The sequence below is a fragment of the Oncorhynchus mykiss genome, chromosome 18 (assembly GCF_057628025.1).
Source record: "Oncorhynchus mykiss isolate SJ-2025 chromosome 18, ASM5762802v1, whole genome shotgun sequence".
Classification (NCBI taxonomy): Eukaryota; Metazoa; Chordata; class Actinopteri; order Salmoniformes; family Salmonidae; genus Oncorhynchus; species Oncorhynchus mykiss.
Window position 1 is genome coordinate 1,207,243 of NC_143039.1, and position 20,167 is coordinate 1,227,409.

Consider the following 20,167-nt stretch of genomic DNA (forward strand, 5'->3'; position numbering starts at 1 on the left):
GGTTGTTTAGACTAATGATTAGGCCCTACACCCCAGGTTGTAGACTAATGATTAGGCCCTACACCCCAGGTTGTAGACTAATGATTAGGCCCTACACCCCGGGTTGTAGACTAATGACTAGGCCCTACACCCCGGGTTGTAGACTAATGACTAGGCCCTATACCCCAGGTTGTAGACTAATGACTAGGCCCTACACCCCAGGTTGTAGACTAATGACTAGGCCCTACACCCCAGGTTGTAGACTAATGACTAGGCCCTACATCCCAGGTTGTAGACTAATGACTAGGCCCTACACCCCAGGTTGTAGACTAATGACTAGGCCCTACACCCCAGGTTGTAGACTAATGACTAGGCCCTACACCCCAGGTTGTAGACTAATGATTAGGCCCTACACCCCGGGTTGTAGACTAATGACTAGGCCCTACACCCCGGGTTGTGGACTGATGACTAGGCCCTGCACCCCGGGTTTGCAGTGCACATTCAGTTGTCACACAGTAATTTATTTGTGATGGTCTTAGCTACTATAATACATTATATATATTTTTATTCAACAGAGACCCCCCCCCCCCCCCCCCCTCCCCCCGGGAGTAAGACGGAACAACAATGGGTCTGTTTGATAAACTAGCTGGCTGGTTGGGGCTGAAGAAGAAGGAAGTGAATGTTCTGTGTCTGGGATTGGACAACAGCGGCAAGACCACCATCATCAACCAACTCAAACCATCCAATGTAAGTCTCCACTGGTAGCCTGGATCAATTAATCTACTTAATGATCTAGGATCAGAATGAGTTAGTGGTTTGCTGTGATATAGTATGACCTCCATAAAGATATTGCTTGTTAAACCCACATACAGTGGGGAGAACAAGTATTTGATACACTGCCGATTTTGCAGGTTTTCCTACTTACAAAGCATGTAGAGGTCTGTAATTTTTTTTATCAAAGGTCTGTATGGAGGAGTGGGCTAAAATCCCTGCTGCAGTGTGTTGCAAACCTGGTCAAGAACTACAGGAAACGTATGATCTCTGTAATTGCAAACATAGGTTTCTGTACCAAATATTAAGTTCTGCTTTTCTGATGTATCAAATACTTATGTCATGCAATAAAATGCAAATTAATTACTTAAAAATCAGACAATGTGATTTTCTGGATTTTTGTTTTAGATTCCGTCTCTCACAGTTGAAGTGTACCTTTGATAAAAATTACAGACCTCTACATGCTTTGTAAGTCGGAAAACCTGCAAAATCGGCAGTGTATAAAATACTTGTTCTCCCCACTGTATATACAGGTGTAAAAAAAAATTAAGACACTTTAGGATTGGTTTTCAGAGGATAAGGATTCCTTCTCCTCCTGAAGAGGGATGGTGGAGAGAGGAACAAGGAGACACCGCAGGGAGAGAGGTAGAGAAGAGGGGGAGATGGAGAGAGGTAGAGAAGAGGAGATGGAGGAGGAGATGGAGAGAGAGGAGAGAAGATGGAGAGAGAGAGGAGGAGATGGAGAGAGGAGGAGATGGAGAGAGAGAGGAGGAGATGGAGGGAGAGAAGAGGAGATGGAGAGGAGGAGATTGAGGGAGAGAAGATGAGATGGAGGGAGAGAGAGTAGGAGCTGGAGAGAGGGTAGGAGATGGAGAGAGAGTAGGAGTCTGAGGGAGAGAAGATGAGATGGAGGGAGAGAGAGGAGGAGCTGGAGAGAGGAGGAGATGGAGGGAGAGAAGAGGAGATGGAGAGGAGGAGATTGAGGGAGAGAAGAGGAGATGGAGAGGAGGAGCTGGAGGGAGAGAAGAGGAGATGGAGAGTAGGAGCTGGAGGGAGAGAAGATGAGATGGAGGGAGCGAGAGGAGGAGCTGGGGAGAGAGGAGGAGATGGAGAGAGAGAGGAGGAGCTGGAGGGAGAGAAGAGGAGATGGAGGGAGAGAGAGGAAGAGCTGGAGGGAGAGAAGAGGAGATGGAGAGAGAGAGGAGGAGCTGGAGGGAGAGAAGAGGAGATGGAGGGAGAGAGAGGAGGAGCTGGAGGGAGAGAAGAGGAGATGGAGAGGAGGAGATGGAGAGAGAGATGAGGAGATGGAGGGAGAGGGAGGAGATGGAGGGAGAGAGAGGAGGAGATGGGGGGAGAGGGAGGAGATGGAGGGCGAGAGAGGAGGAGATGGGGAGGAGGAGATCTTATTTTACTGTTAAATTAACCTTCCATTGTTACACATCGTTTTTTTGGTTGAGATTTAAAAACTACAGTTGTGTATATAGCCATGGTGCCTTTACCAAGATCAGAAACCATCAGGAACAACTAGAAACCTCTGGACTGTCTCCAAGATGTTTGGAGTGGACAGGAAGTGGTTGATGCAGAGAGAGAAAAAGAAGAAGACCAGGGATGAGGGATATCAGGGACGGAAGACCTCCAAGACGTTTGGAGTGGACAGGAAGTGGTTGATGCAGAGAGAGAAGAAGAAGAAGACCAGGGATGAGGGATATCAGGGATAGATGACCTCCAAGACGTTCGGAGTGGACAGGAAGTGGTTGATGGAGAGAGAGAGCAGCATACACTACTAATCTATTCCTGTGTAATTAACCACTACTAATCTATTCCTGTATAATTAACCACTACTAATCTATTCCTGTGTAATTAACCACTACTAATCTATTCCTGTGTAATTAACCACTACTAATCTATTCCTGTGTAATTAACCACTACTAATCTATTCCTGTATAATTAACCACTCCTAATCTATTCCTGTGTAATTAACCACTACTAATCCATTCCTGTATAATTAACCACTACTAATCTATTCCTGTGTAATTAACCACTACTAATCTATTCCTGTATAATTAACCACTACTAATCTATTCCTGTATAATTAACCACTACTAATCTATTCCTGTATAATTAACCACTACTAATCTATTCCTGTATAATTAACCACTACTAATCTATTCCTGTGTAATTAACCACTACTAATCTATTCCTGTATAATTAACCACTACTAATCTATTCCTGTGTAATTAACCACTACTAATCTATTCCTGTATAATTAACCACTACTAATCTATTCCTGTGTAATTAACCACTACTAATCTATTCCTGTGTAATTAACCACTCCTAATCTATTCCTGTGTAATTAACCACTACTAATCTATTCCTGTGTAATTAACCACTCCTAATCTATTCCTGTGTAATTAACCACTACTAATCTATTCCTGTGTAATTAACCACTACTAATCTATTCCTGTATAATTAACCACTACTAATCTATTCCTGTGTAATTAACCACTACTAATCTATTCCTGTGTAATTAACCACTACTAATCTATTCCTGTATAATTAACCACTCCTAATCTATTCCTGTATAATTAACCACTACTAATCTATTCCTGTATAATTAACCACTACTAATCTATTCCTGTATAATTAACCACTCCTAATCTATTCCTGTATAATTAACCACTACTAATCTATTCCTGTATAATTAACCACTACTAATCCATTCCTGTGTAATTAACCACTCCTAATCTATTCCTGTGTAATTAACCACTACTAATCTATTCCTGTATAATTAACCACTACTAATCTATTCCTGTATAATTAACCACTACTAATCTATTCCTGTGTAATTAACCACTACTAATCTATTCCTGTATAATTAACCACTACTAATCTATTCCTGTGTAATTAACCACGACTTTTTATTTATTTATTAATATATATGTTTATTTAACCAGGAAGGCTAGTTGAGAACAAGTTCTCGTTTACAACTGCGACCCAGACCAAGATAAAGCAAAGCAGTGCAACACAAACAACAACACAGTTACACATGGAGTAAACAAAACATACAAACAACAACACAGAGTTACACATGGAGTAAACAAAACATACAAACAACAACACAGAGTTACACATGGAGTAAACAAAACATACAAACAACAACACAGAGTTACACATGGAGTAAACAAAACATACAAACAACAACACAGAGTTACACATAGAGTAAACAAACATACAATCAATAACACAATAGAAAAAAAAATCTATATACAGTGTGGGCAAATGAGGTAAGATGAGGGAGGTAAAGGCAATAAATAGGCCATAGTGGCGAAGTAAATACAATATAGCAATTAAAACACTGGACTGAATGTTAGATGTGCAGAAGATGAATGTGCAAGTAGAGATACTGGGGTTCAAAGGAGCAAAAAAAAATATAACATTATGGGGATGAGGTAGTTGGATGAGCTATTTACAGATGGGCTATTTACAGGCTGCTCTGACAGCTGATGCTTAAAGCTAGAGAGGGAGATATAAGACTCCAACTTCAGTGATTTTTGCAGTTCGTTCCAGTCATTGGCAGCAGAGAACTGGAAGGAAAGGCGGCCAAAGTAGGTGTTGGCTTTGGGGGTGACCAGTGAGATATACCTGCTGGAGCGCGTGCTACGGGTGGGTGCTGCTATGGTGACCAGTAAGCTGAGATAAGGCGGAGCTTTACCTAGCAGAGACTTGTAGATGACCTGGAGCCAGTGGGTTTGGCGACGTATATGAAGCGAGGGCCAGCCAATGAGAGCATACAGGTTGCAGTGGTGTGTAGTATATAGACCTTCGGTGACAAAACGGATGGCACTGTGATAGACTGCATCCAATTAGCTGAGTAGAATATTGGAAGCTATTTTGTAAATGACATCGCCGAAGTCAAGGATCGGTAGGATAGTCAGTTTTACGAGGGTATGTTTGGCAGCATGAGTGAAGGATGCTTTGTTTGCGAAATAGGAAGCCAATTCTAGATTTAATTTTGGATTGGAGATGTTTAATATGAGTCTGAAGGAGAGTTTACAGTCTATCCAGACACCAAAATATTTGTTGTTGTCCACATATTCTAAGTCAGAACCGTCCAGAGTAGTGACACCAATCTAATCTATTCCTGTGTCATGCAGGCCCAGACACAAGACATCGTCCCGACCATTGGCTTCAGCATCGAGAAGTTCAAGACATCAAGGTAATCAATAAGACAATAATGGAGGACTGTACGATGGTCAGATGTTCTGAACTATACCTTGAAGGTTGTTGGGGAACGTTGTCTGAACGTTACCACTACGATGTCCTTGAATGAGTCCCAAATGGAATCCCATTTCCAATATAGTGCACTACTTTTCTCTCCAGTCTTCTAAATCCTCCTCTTCTCTCCAGTCTTCTAAATCCTTCTCTTCTCTCCAGTCTTCTAAATCCTCTTCTTCTCTCCAGTCTTCTATATTCTCCTCCTCCTCTTCTCTCCAGTCTTCTAAATCCTCATCTTCTCTCCAGTCTTCTAAATCCTCCTCTTCTCTCCAGTCTTCTAAATCCTCCTCTTCTCTCCAGTCTTCTATATTGTCCTCTTCTCTCCAGTCTTCTATATTCTCCTCTCTCTCCAGTCTTCTAAATCCTCCTCTCTCTCCAGTCTTCTAAAACCTTATCTTCTCTCCAGTCTTCTAAATCCTCATCTTCTCTCCAGTCTTCTAAATCCTCCTCTCTCTCCAGTCTTCTAAAACCGTATCTTCTCTCCAGTCTTCTAAATCCTCCTCTCTCTCCAGTCTTCTAAATCCTCTTCTCTCCAGTCTTCTAAATCCTCTTCTCTCTCCAGTCTTCTAAATCCTCCTCTTCTCTCCAGTCTTCTAAATCCTCCTCTCTCTCCAGTCTTCTAAATCCTCCTCCTCTCTCCAGTCTTCTAAATACTCCTCTTCTCTCCAGTCTTCTAAATCCTCCTCTTCTCTCCAGTCTTTTAAATCATCCTCTTCTCTCCAGTCTTCTAAATCATCCTCTTCTCTCCAGTCTTCTATATTATCCTCTTCTCTCCAGTCTTCTGTATTCTCCTCTTCTCTCCAGTCTTCTAAATCCTCCTCTTCATTCCAGTCTTCTGTATTCTCCTCTTCTCTCCAGTCTTCTAAATCCTACTCTTCTCTCCAGTCTTCTAAATCCTCCTCTTCTCTCCAGTCTTCTAAATCCTCCTCTTCTCTCCAGTCTTCTAAATCCTCCTCTTCTCTCCAGTCTTCAGTCTTCTAAATCCTCCTCTTCTCTCCAGTCTTCTATATTCTCCTCTTCTCTCCAGTCTTCTAAATCCCCTTCTTCTCTCCAGTCTTCTAAATCCTCCTCTTCTCTCCAGTCTTCTAAAACCTCATCTTCTCTCCAGTCTTCTAAATCCTTCTCTTCTCTCCAGTCTCTCCTTCACAGTGTTCGACATGTCTGGCCAAGGGCGATACAGAAACCTCTGGGAACATTACTACAAGTGAGTCTGTTCAGACACACACACACGCACACGCACACACACACACACACACACACACACACACACACACACACACACACACACACACACACACACACACACAAACACACACAGTGATACACACACACACACACACACACACACACACACACACACACACAGTGATACACACACACACACACGGTAAGTAGTGCTGACAGTGAATCATGTTGACCCTTGCCCCCTCTCTCCCCCAGGGAGGGTCAAGCCATCATCTTTGTGGTGGACAGTGGGGACAAGTTGAGGATGGTGGTCGCTAAAGAGGAACTGGATACCCTCCTGAACCACCCAGGTGAATCTTCCTCCTCATTATACACTCCTGAACCACCCAGGTGAATCATCCTCCTCATTATACACTCCTGAACCACCCAGGTGAATCATCCTCCTCATTATACACTCCTGAACCACCCAGGTGAATCATCTTCCTCGTTTTACACTCCTGAACCACCCAGGTAAATCATCCTCCTCATTATACACTCCTGAACCACCCAGGTGAATCATCTTCCTCATTATTCACTCCTGAACCACCCAGGTGAATCATCCTCCTCATTATACACTCCTGAACCACCCAGGTGAATCATCCTCCTCATTATACACTCCTGAACCACCCAGGTGAATCATCCTCCTCATTATTCACTCCTGAACCACCCAGGTGATCATCCTCCTCATTATACACTCCTGAACCACCCAGGTGAATCATCCTCCTCATTATACACTCCTCAACCACCCAGGTGAATCATCTTCCTCATTATACACTCCTCAACCACCCAGGTGATTCATCCTCCTCATTATACACTCCTGAACCACCCAGGTGAATCATCCTCCTCATTATTCACTCCTCAACCACCCAGGTATCAATTTAACGACTAACCAACACATGTGAACCGAGCCAATAGTATTCTTGGATACCAGATCCGAGAGACTGTCAAGACTGTTGTTTTTTTTAATGCTGGTTAATTATCATTATATGCAGGCAGCTCATTTAACGTAATGTCCCTTTATCTCCACAGTTAACGCCTGGTCTTTTTAACGTAATGTCCCTTTACCTCCACAGTTAACGCCTGGTCTTTTTAATGTAATGTCCCTTTATCTCCACAGTTAACGCCTGGTCTTTTTAACGTAATGTCCCTTTAGCTCCACAGTTAACGCCTGGTCTTTTTAACGTAATGTCCCTTTATCTCCACAGTTAACGCCTGGTCTTTTTAACGTAATGTCCCTTTACCTCCACAGTTAACGCCTGGTCTTTTTAACGTAATGTCCCTTTACCTCCACAGTTAACGCCTGGTCTTTTTAACGTAATGTCCCTTTACCTCCACAGTTAACGCCTGGTCTTTTTAACGTAATGTCCCTTTATCTCCACAGTTAAACGCCTGGTCTTTTTAACGTAATGTCCCTTTACCTCCACAGTTAAACGCCTGGTCTTTTTAACGTAATGTCCCTTTATCTCCACAGTTAACGCCTGGTCTTTTTAACGTAATGTCCCTTTAGCTCCACAGTTAACGCCTGGTCTTTTTAACGTAATGTCCCTTTAGCTCCACAGTTAACGCCTGGTCTTTTTAACGTAATGTCCCTTTATCTCCACAGTTAACCCCTGGTCTTTTGTTGTGTTGATCTGTAGATTAACACTGTTATACCCACATGGTCCCTATCAAGGGCACAGCTATTAACCACAGACTGTACAGTACCTGAGAGACCTTACTGTCTAGTGGTTAGAGTGTAGAGGCGGCAGGTAACCTAGTGGTTAGAGTGGAGGGGCGGCAGGTAGCCTAGTGGTTAGAGTGTAGAGGAGGCAGGTAGCCTAGTGGTTAGAGTGTAGAGGAGGCAGGTAGTCTAGTGGTTAGAGTGTAGGGACGGCAGGTAGCCTAGTGGTTAGAGTGTATAGGAGGCAGGTAGCCTAGTGGTTAGAGTGTAGAGGAGGCAGGTAGCCTAGTGGTTAGAGTGTAGAGGCGGCAGGTAGCTTAGTGGTTAGAGTGTAGAGGAGGCAGGTAGTCTAGTGGTTAGAGTGTAGAGGAGGCAGGTAGCCTAGTGGTTACAGTGTAGAGGCGGAAGGTAGCCTAGAAACACCCCCTGATTCTAACCTTGTCTCTATAGACGTAAAGCACCGCCTGATTCTAACCTTGTCTCTGTAGACGTAAAGCACCCCCTGATTCTAACCTTGTCTCTGTAGACGTAAAGCACCCCCTGATTCTAACCTTGTCTCTGTAGACGTAAAGCACCGCCTGATTCTAACCTTGTCTCTGTAGATGTAAAGCACCCCCTGATTCTAACCTTGTCTCTGTAGACGTAAAGCACTCCCTGATTCTAACCTTGTCTCTGTAGACGTAAAGCACCCCCTGATTCTAACCTTGTCTCTGTAGACGTAAAGCACCCCCTGATTCTAACCTTGTCTCTGTAGACGTAAAGCACCAACCGATTCTAACCTTGTCTCTGTAGATGTAAAGCACCGCCTGATTCTAACCTTGTCTCTGTAGACGTAAAACACCCCCTGATTCTAACCTTGTCTCTGTAGACGTAAAGCACCGCCTGATTCTAACCTTGTCTCTGTAGACGTAAAGCACCGACGGATCCCCCTGATTCTAACCTTGTCTCTGTTGACGTAAAGCACCCCCTGATTCTAACCTTGTCTCTGTAGACGTAAAGCACCGCCTGATTCTAACCTTGTCTCTGTAGACGTAAAGCACCCCCTGATTCTAACCTTGTCTCTGTAGATGTACAGCACCCCCTGATTCTAACCTTGTCTCTGTAGATGTAAAGCACCGCCTGATTCTAACCTTGTCTCTGTAGACGTAAAGCACCCCCTGATTCTAACCTTGTCTCTGTAGACGTAAAGCACCGCCTGATTCTAACCTTGTCTCTGTAGACGTAAAGCACCGCCTGATTCTAACCTTGTCTCTGTAGACGTAAAGCACCGACGGATCCCCCTGATTCTAACCTTGTCTCTGTAGACGTAAAGCACCGCCTGATTCTAACCTTGTCTCTGTAGACGTAAAGCACCCCCTGATTCTAACATTGTCTCTGTAGAGTTAAAGCACCCCCTGATTCTAACCTTGTCTCTGTAGACGTAAAGCACCCCCTGATTCTAACCTTGTCTCTGTAGATGTAAAGCACCGACAGATCCCCCTGATTCTAACCTTGTCTCTGTAGACGTAAAGCACCCCCTGATTCTAACCTTGTCTCTGTAGATGTAAAGCACCGACAGATCCCCCTGATTCTAACCTTGTCTCTATAGACGTAAAGCACCCCCTGATTCTAACCTTGTCTCTGTAGACGTAAAGCACCCCCTGATTCTAACCTTGTCTCTATAGACGTAAAGCACCGCCTGATTCTAACCTTGGCTCTATAGACGTAAAGCACCCCCTGATTCTAACCTTGTCTCTGTAGATGTAAAGCACCGACAGATCCCCCTGATTCTAACCTTGTCTCTGTAGACGTAAAGCACCCCCTGATTCTAACCTTGTCTCTGTAGACGTAAAGCACCGCCTGATTCTAACCTTGTCTCTGTAGACGTAAAGCACCCCCTGATTCTAACCTTGTCTCTGTAGACGTAAAGCACCGCCTGATCCCCCTGATTCTAACCTTGTCTCTGTAGACGTAAAGCACCCCCTGATTCTAACCTTGTCTCTGTAGACGTAAAGCACCCCCTGATTCTAACCTTGTCTCTGTAGACGTAAAGCACCGCCTGATTCTAACCTTGTCTCTGTAGATGTAAAGCACCCCCTGATTCTAACCTTGTCTCTGTAGACGTAAAGCACTCCCTGATTCTAACCTTGTCTCTGTAGACGTAAAGCACCCCCTGATTCTAACCTTGTCTCTGTAGACGTAAAGCACCAACCGATTCTAACCTTGTCTCTGTAGATGTAAAGCACCGCCTGATTCTAACCTTGTCTCTGTAGACGTAAAACACCCCCTGATTCTAACATTGTCTCTGTAGACGTAAAGCACCGCCTGATTCTAACCTTGTCTCTGTAGACGTAAAGCACCAACCGATTCTAACCATGTCTCTGTAGATGTAAAGCACCAACGGATCCCCCTGATTCTAACCTTGTCTCTGTAGATGTACAGCACCGCCTGATTCTAACCTTGTCTCTGTAGATGTAAAGCACCCCCTGATTCTAACCTTGTCTCTGTAGACGTAAAGCACCGCCTGATTCTAACCTTGTCTCTGTAGACGTAAAGCACCGACGGATCCCCCTGATTCTAACCTTGTCTCTGTTGACGTATAGCACCCCCTGATTCTAACCTTGTCTCTGTAGATGTAAAGCACCGCCTGATTCTAACCTTGTCTCTGTAGACGTAAAGCACTCCCTGATTCTAACCTTGTCTCTGTAGATGTACAGCACCCCCTGATTCTAACCTTGTCTCTGTAGATGTAAAGCACCGCCTGATTCTAACCTTGTCTCTGTAGACGTAAAGCACCCCCTGATTCTAACCTTGTCTCTGTAGACGTAAAGCACCGCCTGATTCTAACCTTGTCTCTGTAGACGTAAAGCACCGCCTGATTCTAACCTTGTCTCTGTAGACGTAAAGCACCGACGGATCCCCCTGATTCTAACCTTGTCTCTGTAGACGTAAAGCACCGCCTGATTCTAACCTTGTCTCTGTAGACGTAAAGCACCCCCTGATTCTAACATTGTCTCTGTAGAGTTAAAGCACCCCCTGATTCTAACCTTGTCTCTGTAGACGTAAAGCACCCCCTGATTCTAACCTTGTCTCTGTAGATGTAAAGCACCGACAGATCCCCCTGATTCTAACCTTGTCTCTGTAGACGTAAAGCACCCCCTGATTCTAACCTTGTCTCTGTAGATGTAAAGCACCGACAGATCCCCCTGATTCTAACCTTGTCTCTGTAGACGTAAAGCACCCCCTGATTCTAACCTTGTCTCTGTAGACGTAAAGCACCCCCTGATTCTAACCTTGTCTCTATAGACGTAAAGCACCGCCTGATTCTAACCTTGGCTCTATAGACGTAAAGCACCGCCTGATCCCCCTGATTCTAACCTTGTCTCTGTAGACGTAAAGCACCCCCTGATTCTAACCTTGTCTCTGTAGACTTAAAGCACCGCCTGATTCTAACCTTGTCTCTGTAGACGTAAAGCACCCCCTGATTCTAACCTTGTCTCTGTAGACGTAAAGCACCGCCTGATTCTAACCTTGTCTCTGTAGACGTAAAGCACCCCCTGATTCTAACCTTGTCTCTGTAGATGTAAAGCACCGCCTGATTCTAACCTTGTCTCTGTAGACGTAAAGCACCGACGGATCCCCCTGATTCTAACCTTGTCTCTGTAGATGTAAAGCACCGCCTGATTCTAACCTTGTCTCTGTAGACGTAAAACGCCCCCTGATTCTAACCTTGTCTCTGTTGACGTAAAGCACCCCCTGATTCTAACCTTGTCTCTGTAGACGTAAAGCACCGCCTGATTCTAACCTTGTCTCTGTAGACGTAAAGCACCGACGGATCCCCCTGATTCTAACCTTGTCTCTGTAGACGTAAAGCACCGCCTGATTCTAACCTTGTCTCTGTAGATGTAAAGCACCGCCTGATTCTAACCTTGTCTCTGTAGACGTAAAGCACCGACGGATCCCCCTGCTGTTCTTTGCCAACAAGATGGACGTGAGAGACGCCCTGTCTTCAGTCAAGGTCTCCCAGCTCCTCTGCCTGGAGAACATCAAGGACAAGCCCTGGCACATCTGGTAGATTACTGCACCTGTACATAGCCCACCTGTACACAGCCCACCTGTACATAGCCCACCTGTACATAGCCCACCTGTACATAGCCCACCTGTACATAGCCCACCTGTACATAGCCCACCTATAATGTAGCCCAAACAACTACCTCTTTCCCTACTCTATTAATTTTATATATATTTTTTTTTTGCTCCTTTGCACCCCATTATTTTTATCTCTACTTTGCACATTCTTCCAGTGCAAATCTACCATTCCAGTGTTTTACTTGCTATATTGTATTTACTTTGCCACCATGGCCTTTTTTTTGCCTTTACCTCCCTTATCTCACCTCATTTGCTCACATTGTATATAGACTTATTTTTCTACTGTATTATTGACTGTATGTTTGTTTTATTCCATGTGCAACTCTGTGTTGTTGTTGTGTGTCGAACAGCTTTGCTTAATCTTGGTCAGGGTCGCAGTTGTAAATGAGAACTTGTTCTCAACTTGCCTACCTGGTTAAATAAAGGTGAAATATATATGAATAAATAAAGGTGAAATGTATATAATAAATAAAGGTGAAATATATATAATAAATAAAGGTGAAATATATATAATAAATAAAGGTGAAATATATATAATAAATAAAGGTGAAATATGAAATATATATAATAAATAAAGGTGAAATATATATAATAAATAAAGGTGAAATATATATAATAAATAAAGGTGAAATATATATAATAAATAAAGGTGAAATATATATAATAAATAAAGGTGAAATATATATAATAAATAAAGGTGAAATATGAAATATATATAATAAATAAAGGTGAAATATATATAATAAATAAAGGTGAAATATATATAATAAATAAAGGTGAAATATATATAATAAATAAAGGTGAAATATATATAATAAATAAAGGTGAAATATATATAATAAATAAATAAAGGTGAAATATATATAATAAATAAAGGTGAAATATATATAATAAATAAATAAAGGTGAAATATATATAATAAATAAAGGAGAAATATATATAATAAATAAAGGAGAAATATATATATATTTAAAGATAGATGAGTTCTAAAACCCCCAGAATCCTTGTTGGCACATTTGACGTTTGTAGACCAGCACCACTACGGTTCAGTCCGTTACAGTGCATTAGATTTCATCTGTTTTTTAGTCCAACCTCCAGAACAGGCCTTTTATAGAACCCCTTAATGAACCTCTAGTCCACGTCAGTCCGTTACAGCGCATTAGATTTCATCTGTTTTTTAGGTCCAACCTCCAGAACAGGCCTTTTATAGAACCCCTTAATGAACCTCTAGTCCACGTCAGTCCGTTACAGCGCATTAGATTTCATCTGTTTTTTAGTCCAACCTCCAGAACAGGCCTTTTATAGAACCCCTTAATGAACCTCTAGTCCACGTCAGTCCGTTACAGCGCATTAGATTTCATCTGTTTTTTAGGTCCAACCTCCAGAACAGGCCTTTTATAGAACCCCTTAATGAACCTCTAGTCCACGTCAGTCCGTTACAGAGCATTAGATTTCATCTGTTTTTTAGGTCCAACCTCCAGAACAGGCCTTTTATAGAACCCCTTAATGAACCTCTAGTCCACGTCAGTGTCTGTTTCAGTGCCAGCGATGCTGTGAAAGGAGAAGGTTTACCTGAAGGCGTTGATTGGCTGCAAGGTACGGCAGACTCTCTCTCTCTCTCTCTCGTGGTTTCAGCACCACTAAATGTGTTTGCTTTGATTTTTCTCCATATTTATGTGATATGTAGAAACTAATAGCTTCATTTAAATTTAAATTTAAATTTTTATTATTTCCATTTGACTTCCGTCTGTAGATGAAATGTCACTGTGAGTATTTGACGTCATTAGTGTTTAGTGTAGTAGACTGGCAGTAGAACCCCATAATGAACCTCTAGTCCACGTCATTAGTGTTTAGTGTAGTAGACTGGCAGTAGAACCCCATAATGAACCTCAAGTCCACGTCATTAGTGTTTAGTGTAGTAGACTGGCAGTAGAACCCCATAATGAACCTCTAGTCCACGTCATTAGTGTAGTAGACTGGCAGTAGAACCCCATAATGAACCTCTAGTCCACGTCATTAGTGTTTAGTGTAGTAGACTGGCAGTAGAACCCCATAATGAACCTCTAGTCCACGTCATTAGTGTTTAGTGTAGTAGACTGGCAGTAGAACCCCATAATGGACCTCAAGTCCACGTCATTAGTGTTTAGTGTAGTAGACTGGCAGTAGAACCCCATAATGGACCTCTAGTCCACGTCATTAGTGTAGTAGACTGGCAGTAGAACCCCATAATGAACCTCTAGTCCACGTCATTAGTGTTTAGTGTAGTAGACTGGCAGTAGAACCCCATAATGAACCTCTAGTCCACGTCATTAGTGTTTAGTGTAGTAGACTGGCAGTAGAACCCCATAATGGACCTCTAGTCCACGTCATTAGTGTTTAGTGTAGTAGACTGGCAGTAGAACCCCATAATGAACCTCTAGTCCACGTCATTAGTGTAGTAGACTGGCAGTAGAACCCCATAATGAACCTCTAGTCCACGTCATTAGTGTAGTAGACTGGCAGTAGAACCCCATAATGAACCTCTAGTCCACGTCATTAGTGTTTAGTGTAGTAGACTGGCAGTAGAACCCCATAATGAACCTCTAGTCCACGTCATTAGTGTTTAGTGTAGTAGACTGGCAGTAGAACCCCATAATGAACCTCTAGTCCACGTCATTAGTGTTTAGTGTAGTAGACTGGCAGTAGAACCCCATAATGAACACCATTCCAGTCGTCTGCCTTGGTCACCTTTCTCCCTTTGTCACATGTCTCTAGATCCCTATAAACCTTCCACTGTTCATAGCTCCTCTTATGACCTCTTATAACCCTCCTCTTCTTAGAGAACAATATGAGATCTGATTGTTCCTCTGTTTTTGTTGTTGTTTCAATCCAGATCAAATCAGAACGATGAGAACGTGAGAGGCTGAGAGAACGACGCGACCTGGGAGGGGGGGGGGGGGGGGGGGGGGGTGCCATCGTCTGGGTGGCGTCATGGCAACACTGGAGTCCCTCCGGCGTTGACCCCCAATGGTGTAAATTCTCAACATGACTACTACCACCACCCAACCATACACACACACACATGCCTCAGAAGAGTTGGAGCCAGCTATGACCTTCCGACCTTTAAAGATCAACCAGTCTGGATGGAGGACTAGCCTTTCCAACGGCCCCTGGAAATAGGAAGTCTTTTCTTCAGATAATTCACACATCTTCCCACCAGTTTCTCTTTTCACCCTCATTTCAAATGACCCACTCCCAATAAACCAGTTTTAAATGGAGTATTGTTTTGTTTTGGACTGATATATTACAGTAATGTTATGGACTGATATTCTACAGTAATGTTATGGACTGATATATTACAGTAATGTTTTGGACTGATATATTACAGTAATGTTTTGGACTGATATTCTACAGTAATGTTTTGGACTGATAAATTACAGTAATGTTTTGGACTGATATATTACAGTAATGTTTTGGACCGATATTCTACAGTAATGTTTTGGACTGATATTCTACAGTAATGTTATGGACTTCAATTTTACAGTAATGTTTTGGACTGATATATTACAGTAATGTTATGGACTGATATATTACAGTAATGTTATGGACTGATATATTACAGTAATGTTTTGGACTGATATTCTACAGTAATGTTTTGGACTGATATTCTACAGTAATGTTTTGGACTGATATTCTACAGTAATGTTTTGGACTGATATTCTACAGTAATGTTTTGGACTGATATTCTACAGTAATGTTTTGGACTGATATTCTACAGTAATGTTTTGGACTGATAAATTACAGTAATGTTATGGACTGATATATTACAGTAATGTTATGGACTGATATATTACAGTAATGTTTTGGACTGATATTCTACAGTAATGTTATGGACTGATATTCTACAGTAATGTTATGGACTGATATTCTACAGTAATGTTATGGACTGATATTCTACAGTAATGTTATGGACTGATATTCTACAGTAATGTTTTGGACTGATATATTACAGTAATGTTTTGGACTGATATTCTACAGTAATGTTATGGACTTAAATTTTACAGTAATGTTTTGGACTGATATATTACAGTAATGTTTTGAACTGATATTCTACAGTAATGTTATGGACTTAAATTTTACAGTAATGTTTTGGACTGATATATTACAGTAATGTTTTGGACTGATATTCTACAGTAATGTTTTGGACTGATATTCTACAATAATGTTTTGGACTGATATATTACAGTAATGTTTTGGACTGATATATTACAGTAATGTTTTGGACTGATATATTACAGTAATGTTTTGGACTGATATATTACAGTAATGTTTTGGACTGATATTCTACAGTAATGTTTTGGACTGATATTCTACAGTAATGTTATGGACTGATATTCTACAGTAATGTTTTGGACTGATATTCTACAGTAATGTTTTGGACTGATATATTACAGTAATGTTTTGGACTGATATTCTACAGTAATGTTTTGGACTGATATTCTACAGTAATGTTTTGGACTGATATTCTACAGTAATGTTTTGGACTGATATATTACAGTAATGTTTTGAACTGATATTCTACAGTAATGTTATGGACTGATATTCTACAGTAATGTTATGGACTGATATTCTACAGTAATGTTATGGACTGATATTCTACAGTAATGTTATGGACTGATATTCTACAGTAATGTTATGGACTGATATTCTACAGTAATGTTTTGGACTGATATTCTACAGTAATGTTATGGACTGATATTCTACAGTAATGTTTTGGACTGATATTCTACAGTAATGTTTTGGACTGATATATTACAGTAATGTTTTGAACTGATATTCTACAGTAATGTTATGGACTGATATTCTACAGTAATGTTATGGACTGATATTCTACAGTAATGTTTTGGACTGATATTCTACAGTAATGTTATGGACTGATATTCTACAGTAATGTTTTGGACTGATAAATTACAGTAATGTTTTGGACTGATATTCTACAGTAATGTTTTGGACTGATATTCTACAGTAATGTTTTGGACTGATATTCTACAGTAATGTTTTGGACTGATATTCTACAGTAATGTTTTGGACTGATAAATTACAGTAATGTTTTGGACTGATATTCTACAGTAATGTTTTGGACTGATATATTACAGTAATGTTTTGGACTGATATTCTACAGTAATGTTTTGGACTGATATATTACAGTAATGTTTTGGACTGATATTCTACAGTAATGTTTTGGACTGATAAATTACAGTAATGTTTTGGACTGATATTCTACAGTAATGTTTTGGACTGATATATTACAGTAATGTTTTGGACTGATATTCTACAGTAATGTTTTGGACTGATATATTACAGTAATGTTTTGGACTGATATTCTACAGTAATGTTTTGGACTGATATTCTACAGTAATGTTTTGGACTGATATTCTACAGTAATGTTATGGACTTACATTTTACAGTAATGTTATGGACTGATATTCTACAGTAATGTTATGGACTGATATTCTACAGTAATGTTTTGGACTAATATTCTACAGTAATGTTTTGGACTGATATTCTACAGTAATGTTTTGGACTGATATTCTACAGTAATGTTTTGGACTGATATATTACAGTAATGTTTTGGACTGATATTCTACAGTAATGTTTTGGACTAATATTCTACAGTAATGTTTTGGACTGATATTCTACAGTAATGTTTTGGACTAATATTCTACAGTAATGTTTTGGACTGATATATTACAGTAATGTTTTGGACTGATATATTACAGTAATGTTTTGGACTGATATTCTACAGTAATGTTTTGGACTGATATTCTACAGTAATGTTTTGGACTGATATTCTACAGTAATGTTTTGGACTAATATTCTACAGTAATGTTATGGACTGATATTCTACAGTAATGTTATGGACTGATATTCAAATCAAATCAAATCAAATCAAATTTTATTTGTCACATACACATGGTTAGCAGATGTTAATGCGAGTGTAGCGAAATGCTTGTGCTTCTAGTTCCGACAATGCAGTAATAACCAACAAGTAATCTAACTAACAATTCCAAAACTACTGTCTTGTACACAGTGTAAGGGGATAAAGAATATGTACATAAGGATATATGAATGAGTGATGGTACAGAGCAGCATAGGCAAGATACAGTAGATGGTATCGAGTACAGTATATACAAATGAGATGAGTAATGTAGGGTATGTAAACAAAGTGGCATAGTTTAAAGTGGCTAGTGATACATGTATTACATAAGGATACAGTCGATGATATAGAGTACAGTATATACGTATGCATATGAGATGAATAATGTAGGGTAAGTAACATTATATAAGGTAGCATTGTTTAAAGTGGCTAGTGATATATTTACATCATTTCCCATCAATTCCCATTATTAAAGTGGCTGGAGTTGAGTCAGTGTCAGTGTGTTGGCAGCAGCCACTCAATGTTAGTGGTGGCTGTTTAACAGTCTGATGGCCTTGAGATAGAAGCTGTTTTTCAGTCTCTCGGTCCCAGCTTTGATGCACCTGTACTGACCTCGCCTTCTGGATGATAGCGGGGTGAACAGGCAGTGGCTCGGGTGGTTGATGTCCTTGATGATCTTTATGGCCTTCCTGTGACATCGGGTGGTGTAGGTGTCCTGGAGGGCAGGTAGTTTGCCCCCGGTGATGCGTTGTGCAGACCTCACTACCCTCTGGAGAGCCTTACGGTTGAGGGCGGAGCAGTTGCCGTACCAGGCGGTGATACAGCCCGCCAGGATGCTCTCGATTGTGCATCTGTAGAAGTTTGTGAGTGCTTTTGGTGACAAGCCAAATTTCTTCAGCCTCCTGAGGTTGAAGAGGCGCTGCTGCGCCTTCTTCACAATGCTGTCTGTGTGAGTGGACCAATTCAGTTTGTCTGTGATGTGTATGCCGAGGAACTTAAAACTTGCTACCCTCTCCACTACTGTTCCATCGATGTGGATAGGGGGGTGTTCCCTCTGCTGTTTCCTGAAGTCCACAATCATCTCCTTAGTTTTGTTGACGTTGAGTGTGAGGTTATTTTCCTGACACCACACTCCGAGGGCCCTCACCTCCTCCCTGTAGGCCGTCTCGTCGTTGTTGGTAATCAAGCCTACCACTGTTGTGTCGTCCGCAAACTTGATGATTGAGTTGGAGGCGTGCGTGGCCACGCAGTCGTGGGTGAACAGGGAGTACAGGAGAGGGCTCAGAACGCACCCTTGTGGGGCCCCAGTGTTGAGGATCAGCTGGGAGGAGATGTTGTTGCCTACCCCCTACAGTAATGTTATGGACTGATATTCTACAGTAATGTTATGGACTGATATTCTACAGTAATGTTTTGGACTGATATATTACAGTAATGTTTTGGACTTAAATTTTACAGTAATGTTTTGGACTGATATATTACAGTAATGTTTTGGACTGATATTCTACAGTAATGTTTTGGACTGATATTCTACAGTAATGTTATGGACTGATATTCTACAGTAATGTTATGGACTGATATTCTACAGTAATGTTATGGACTGATATTCTACAGTAATGTTATGGACTGATATTCTACAGTAATGTTATGGACTGATATTCTACAGTAATGTTTTGGACTGATATATTACAGTAATGTTTTGGACTGATATTCTACAGTAATGTTATGGACTGATATTCTACAGTAATGTTATGGACTGATATTCTACAGTAATGTTATGGACTGATATTCTACAGTAATGTTATGGACTGATATTCTACAGTAATGTTATGGACTGATATTCTACAGTAATGTTATGGACTGATATTCTACAGTAATGTTTTGGACTGATATTCTACAGTAATGTTATGGACTGATATTCTACAGTAATGTTATGGACTGATATTCTACAGTAATGTTATGGACTGATATTCTACAGTAATGTTATGGACTGATATTCTACAGTAATGTTTTGGACTGATATTCTACAGTAATGTTATGGACTGATATTCTACAGTAATGTTATGGACTTAAATTTTACAGTAATGTTTTGGACTGATATATTACAGTATTTTTTTTACACTGATATTCTACAGTAATGTTTTGGACTGATATTCTACAGTAATGTTATGGACTTACATTTTACAGTAATTTTTTTTACACTGATATTCTAC

The 20,167-nt window shown here is 40.9% G+C and overlaps 1 protein-coding gene across 2 annotated transcripts; it reads left to right on the top strand.

Moving 5' to 3' along the window:
- The first annotated feature begins 549 nt into the window (after positions 1-549).
- LOC110511689 (ADP-ribosylation factor-like protein 6) lies at positions 550-16,261 on the top strand. 2 transcript variants are annotated; one of them, XM_090206893.1, is made up of 7 exons: positions 550-726; positions 4,905-4,966; positions 6,161-6,229; positions 6,466-6,560; positions 11,830-11,959; positions 13,578-13,633; positions 14,910-16,261. In XM_090206893.1, exons 1-7 carry the CDS (start codon positions 604-606, stop codon positions 14,933-14,935), a joined length of 561 nt encoding a protein of 186 aa, XP_090063019.1. In that variant the 5' UTR covers positions 550-603; the 3' UTR covers positions 14,936-16,261. The 2 variants fall into 2 exon arrangements, with proteins under 2 accessions (XP_090063019.1, XP_090063020.1); XM_090206894.1 differs by lacking the exons at positions 11,830-11,959; positions 13,578-13,633; positions 14,910-16,261 and adding an exon at positions 8,816-8,883 and having other exon boundaries at positions 555-726.
- The last annotated feature ends 3,906 nt before the right edge of the window (positions 16,262-20,167 follow it).

Excerpts from the sequence above, each read along its gene's own strand:
- LOC110511689 (XM_090206893.1), top strand. The coding sequence starts at position 604 with ATGGGTCTGTTTGATAAACTAGCTGGCTGGTTGGGGCTGAAGAAGAAG. Across the intron at positions 4,967-6,160 it reads GAGAAGTTCAAGACATCAAG|TCTCTCCTTCACAGTGTTCG; the intron begins GTAATCAATAAG and ends TCTTCTCTCCAG. Across the intron at positions 6,230-6,465 it reads CTCTGGGAACATTACTACAA|GGAGGGTCAAGCCATCATCT; the intron begins GTGAGTCTGTTC and ends TCTCTCCCCCAG.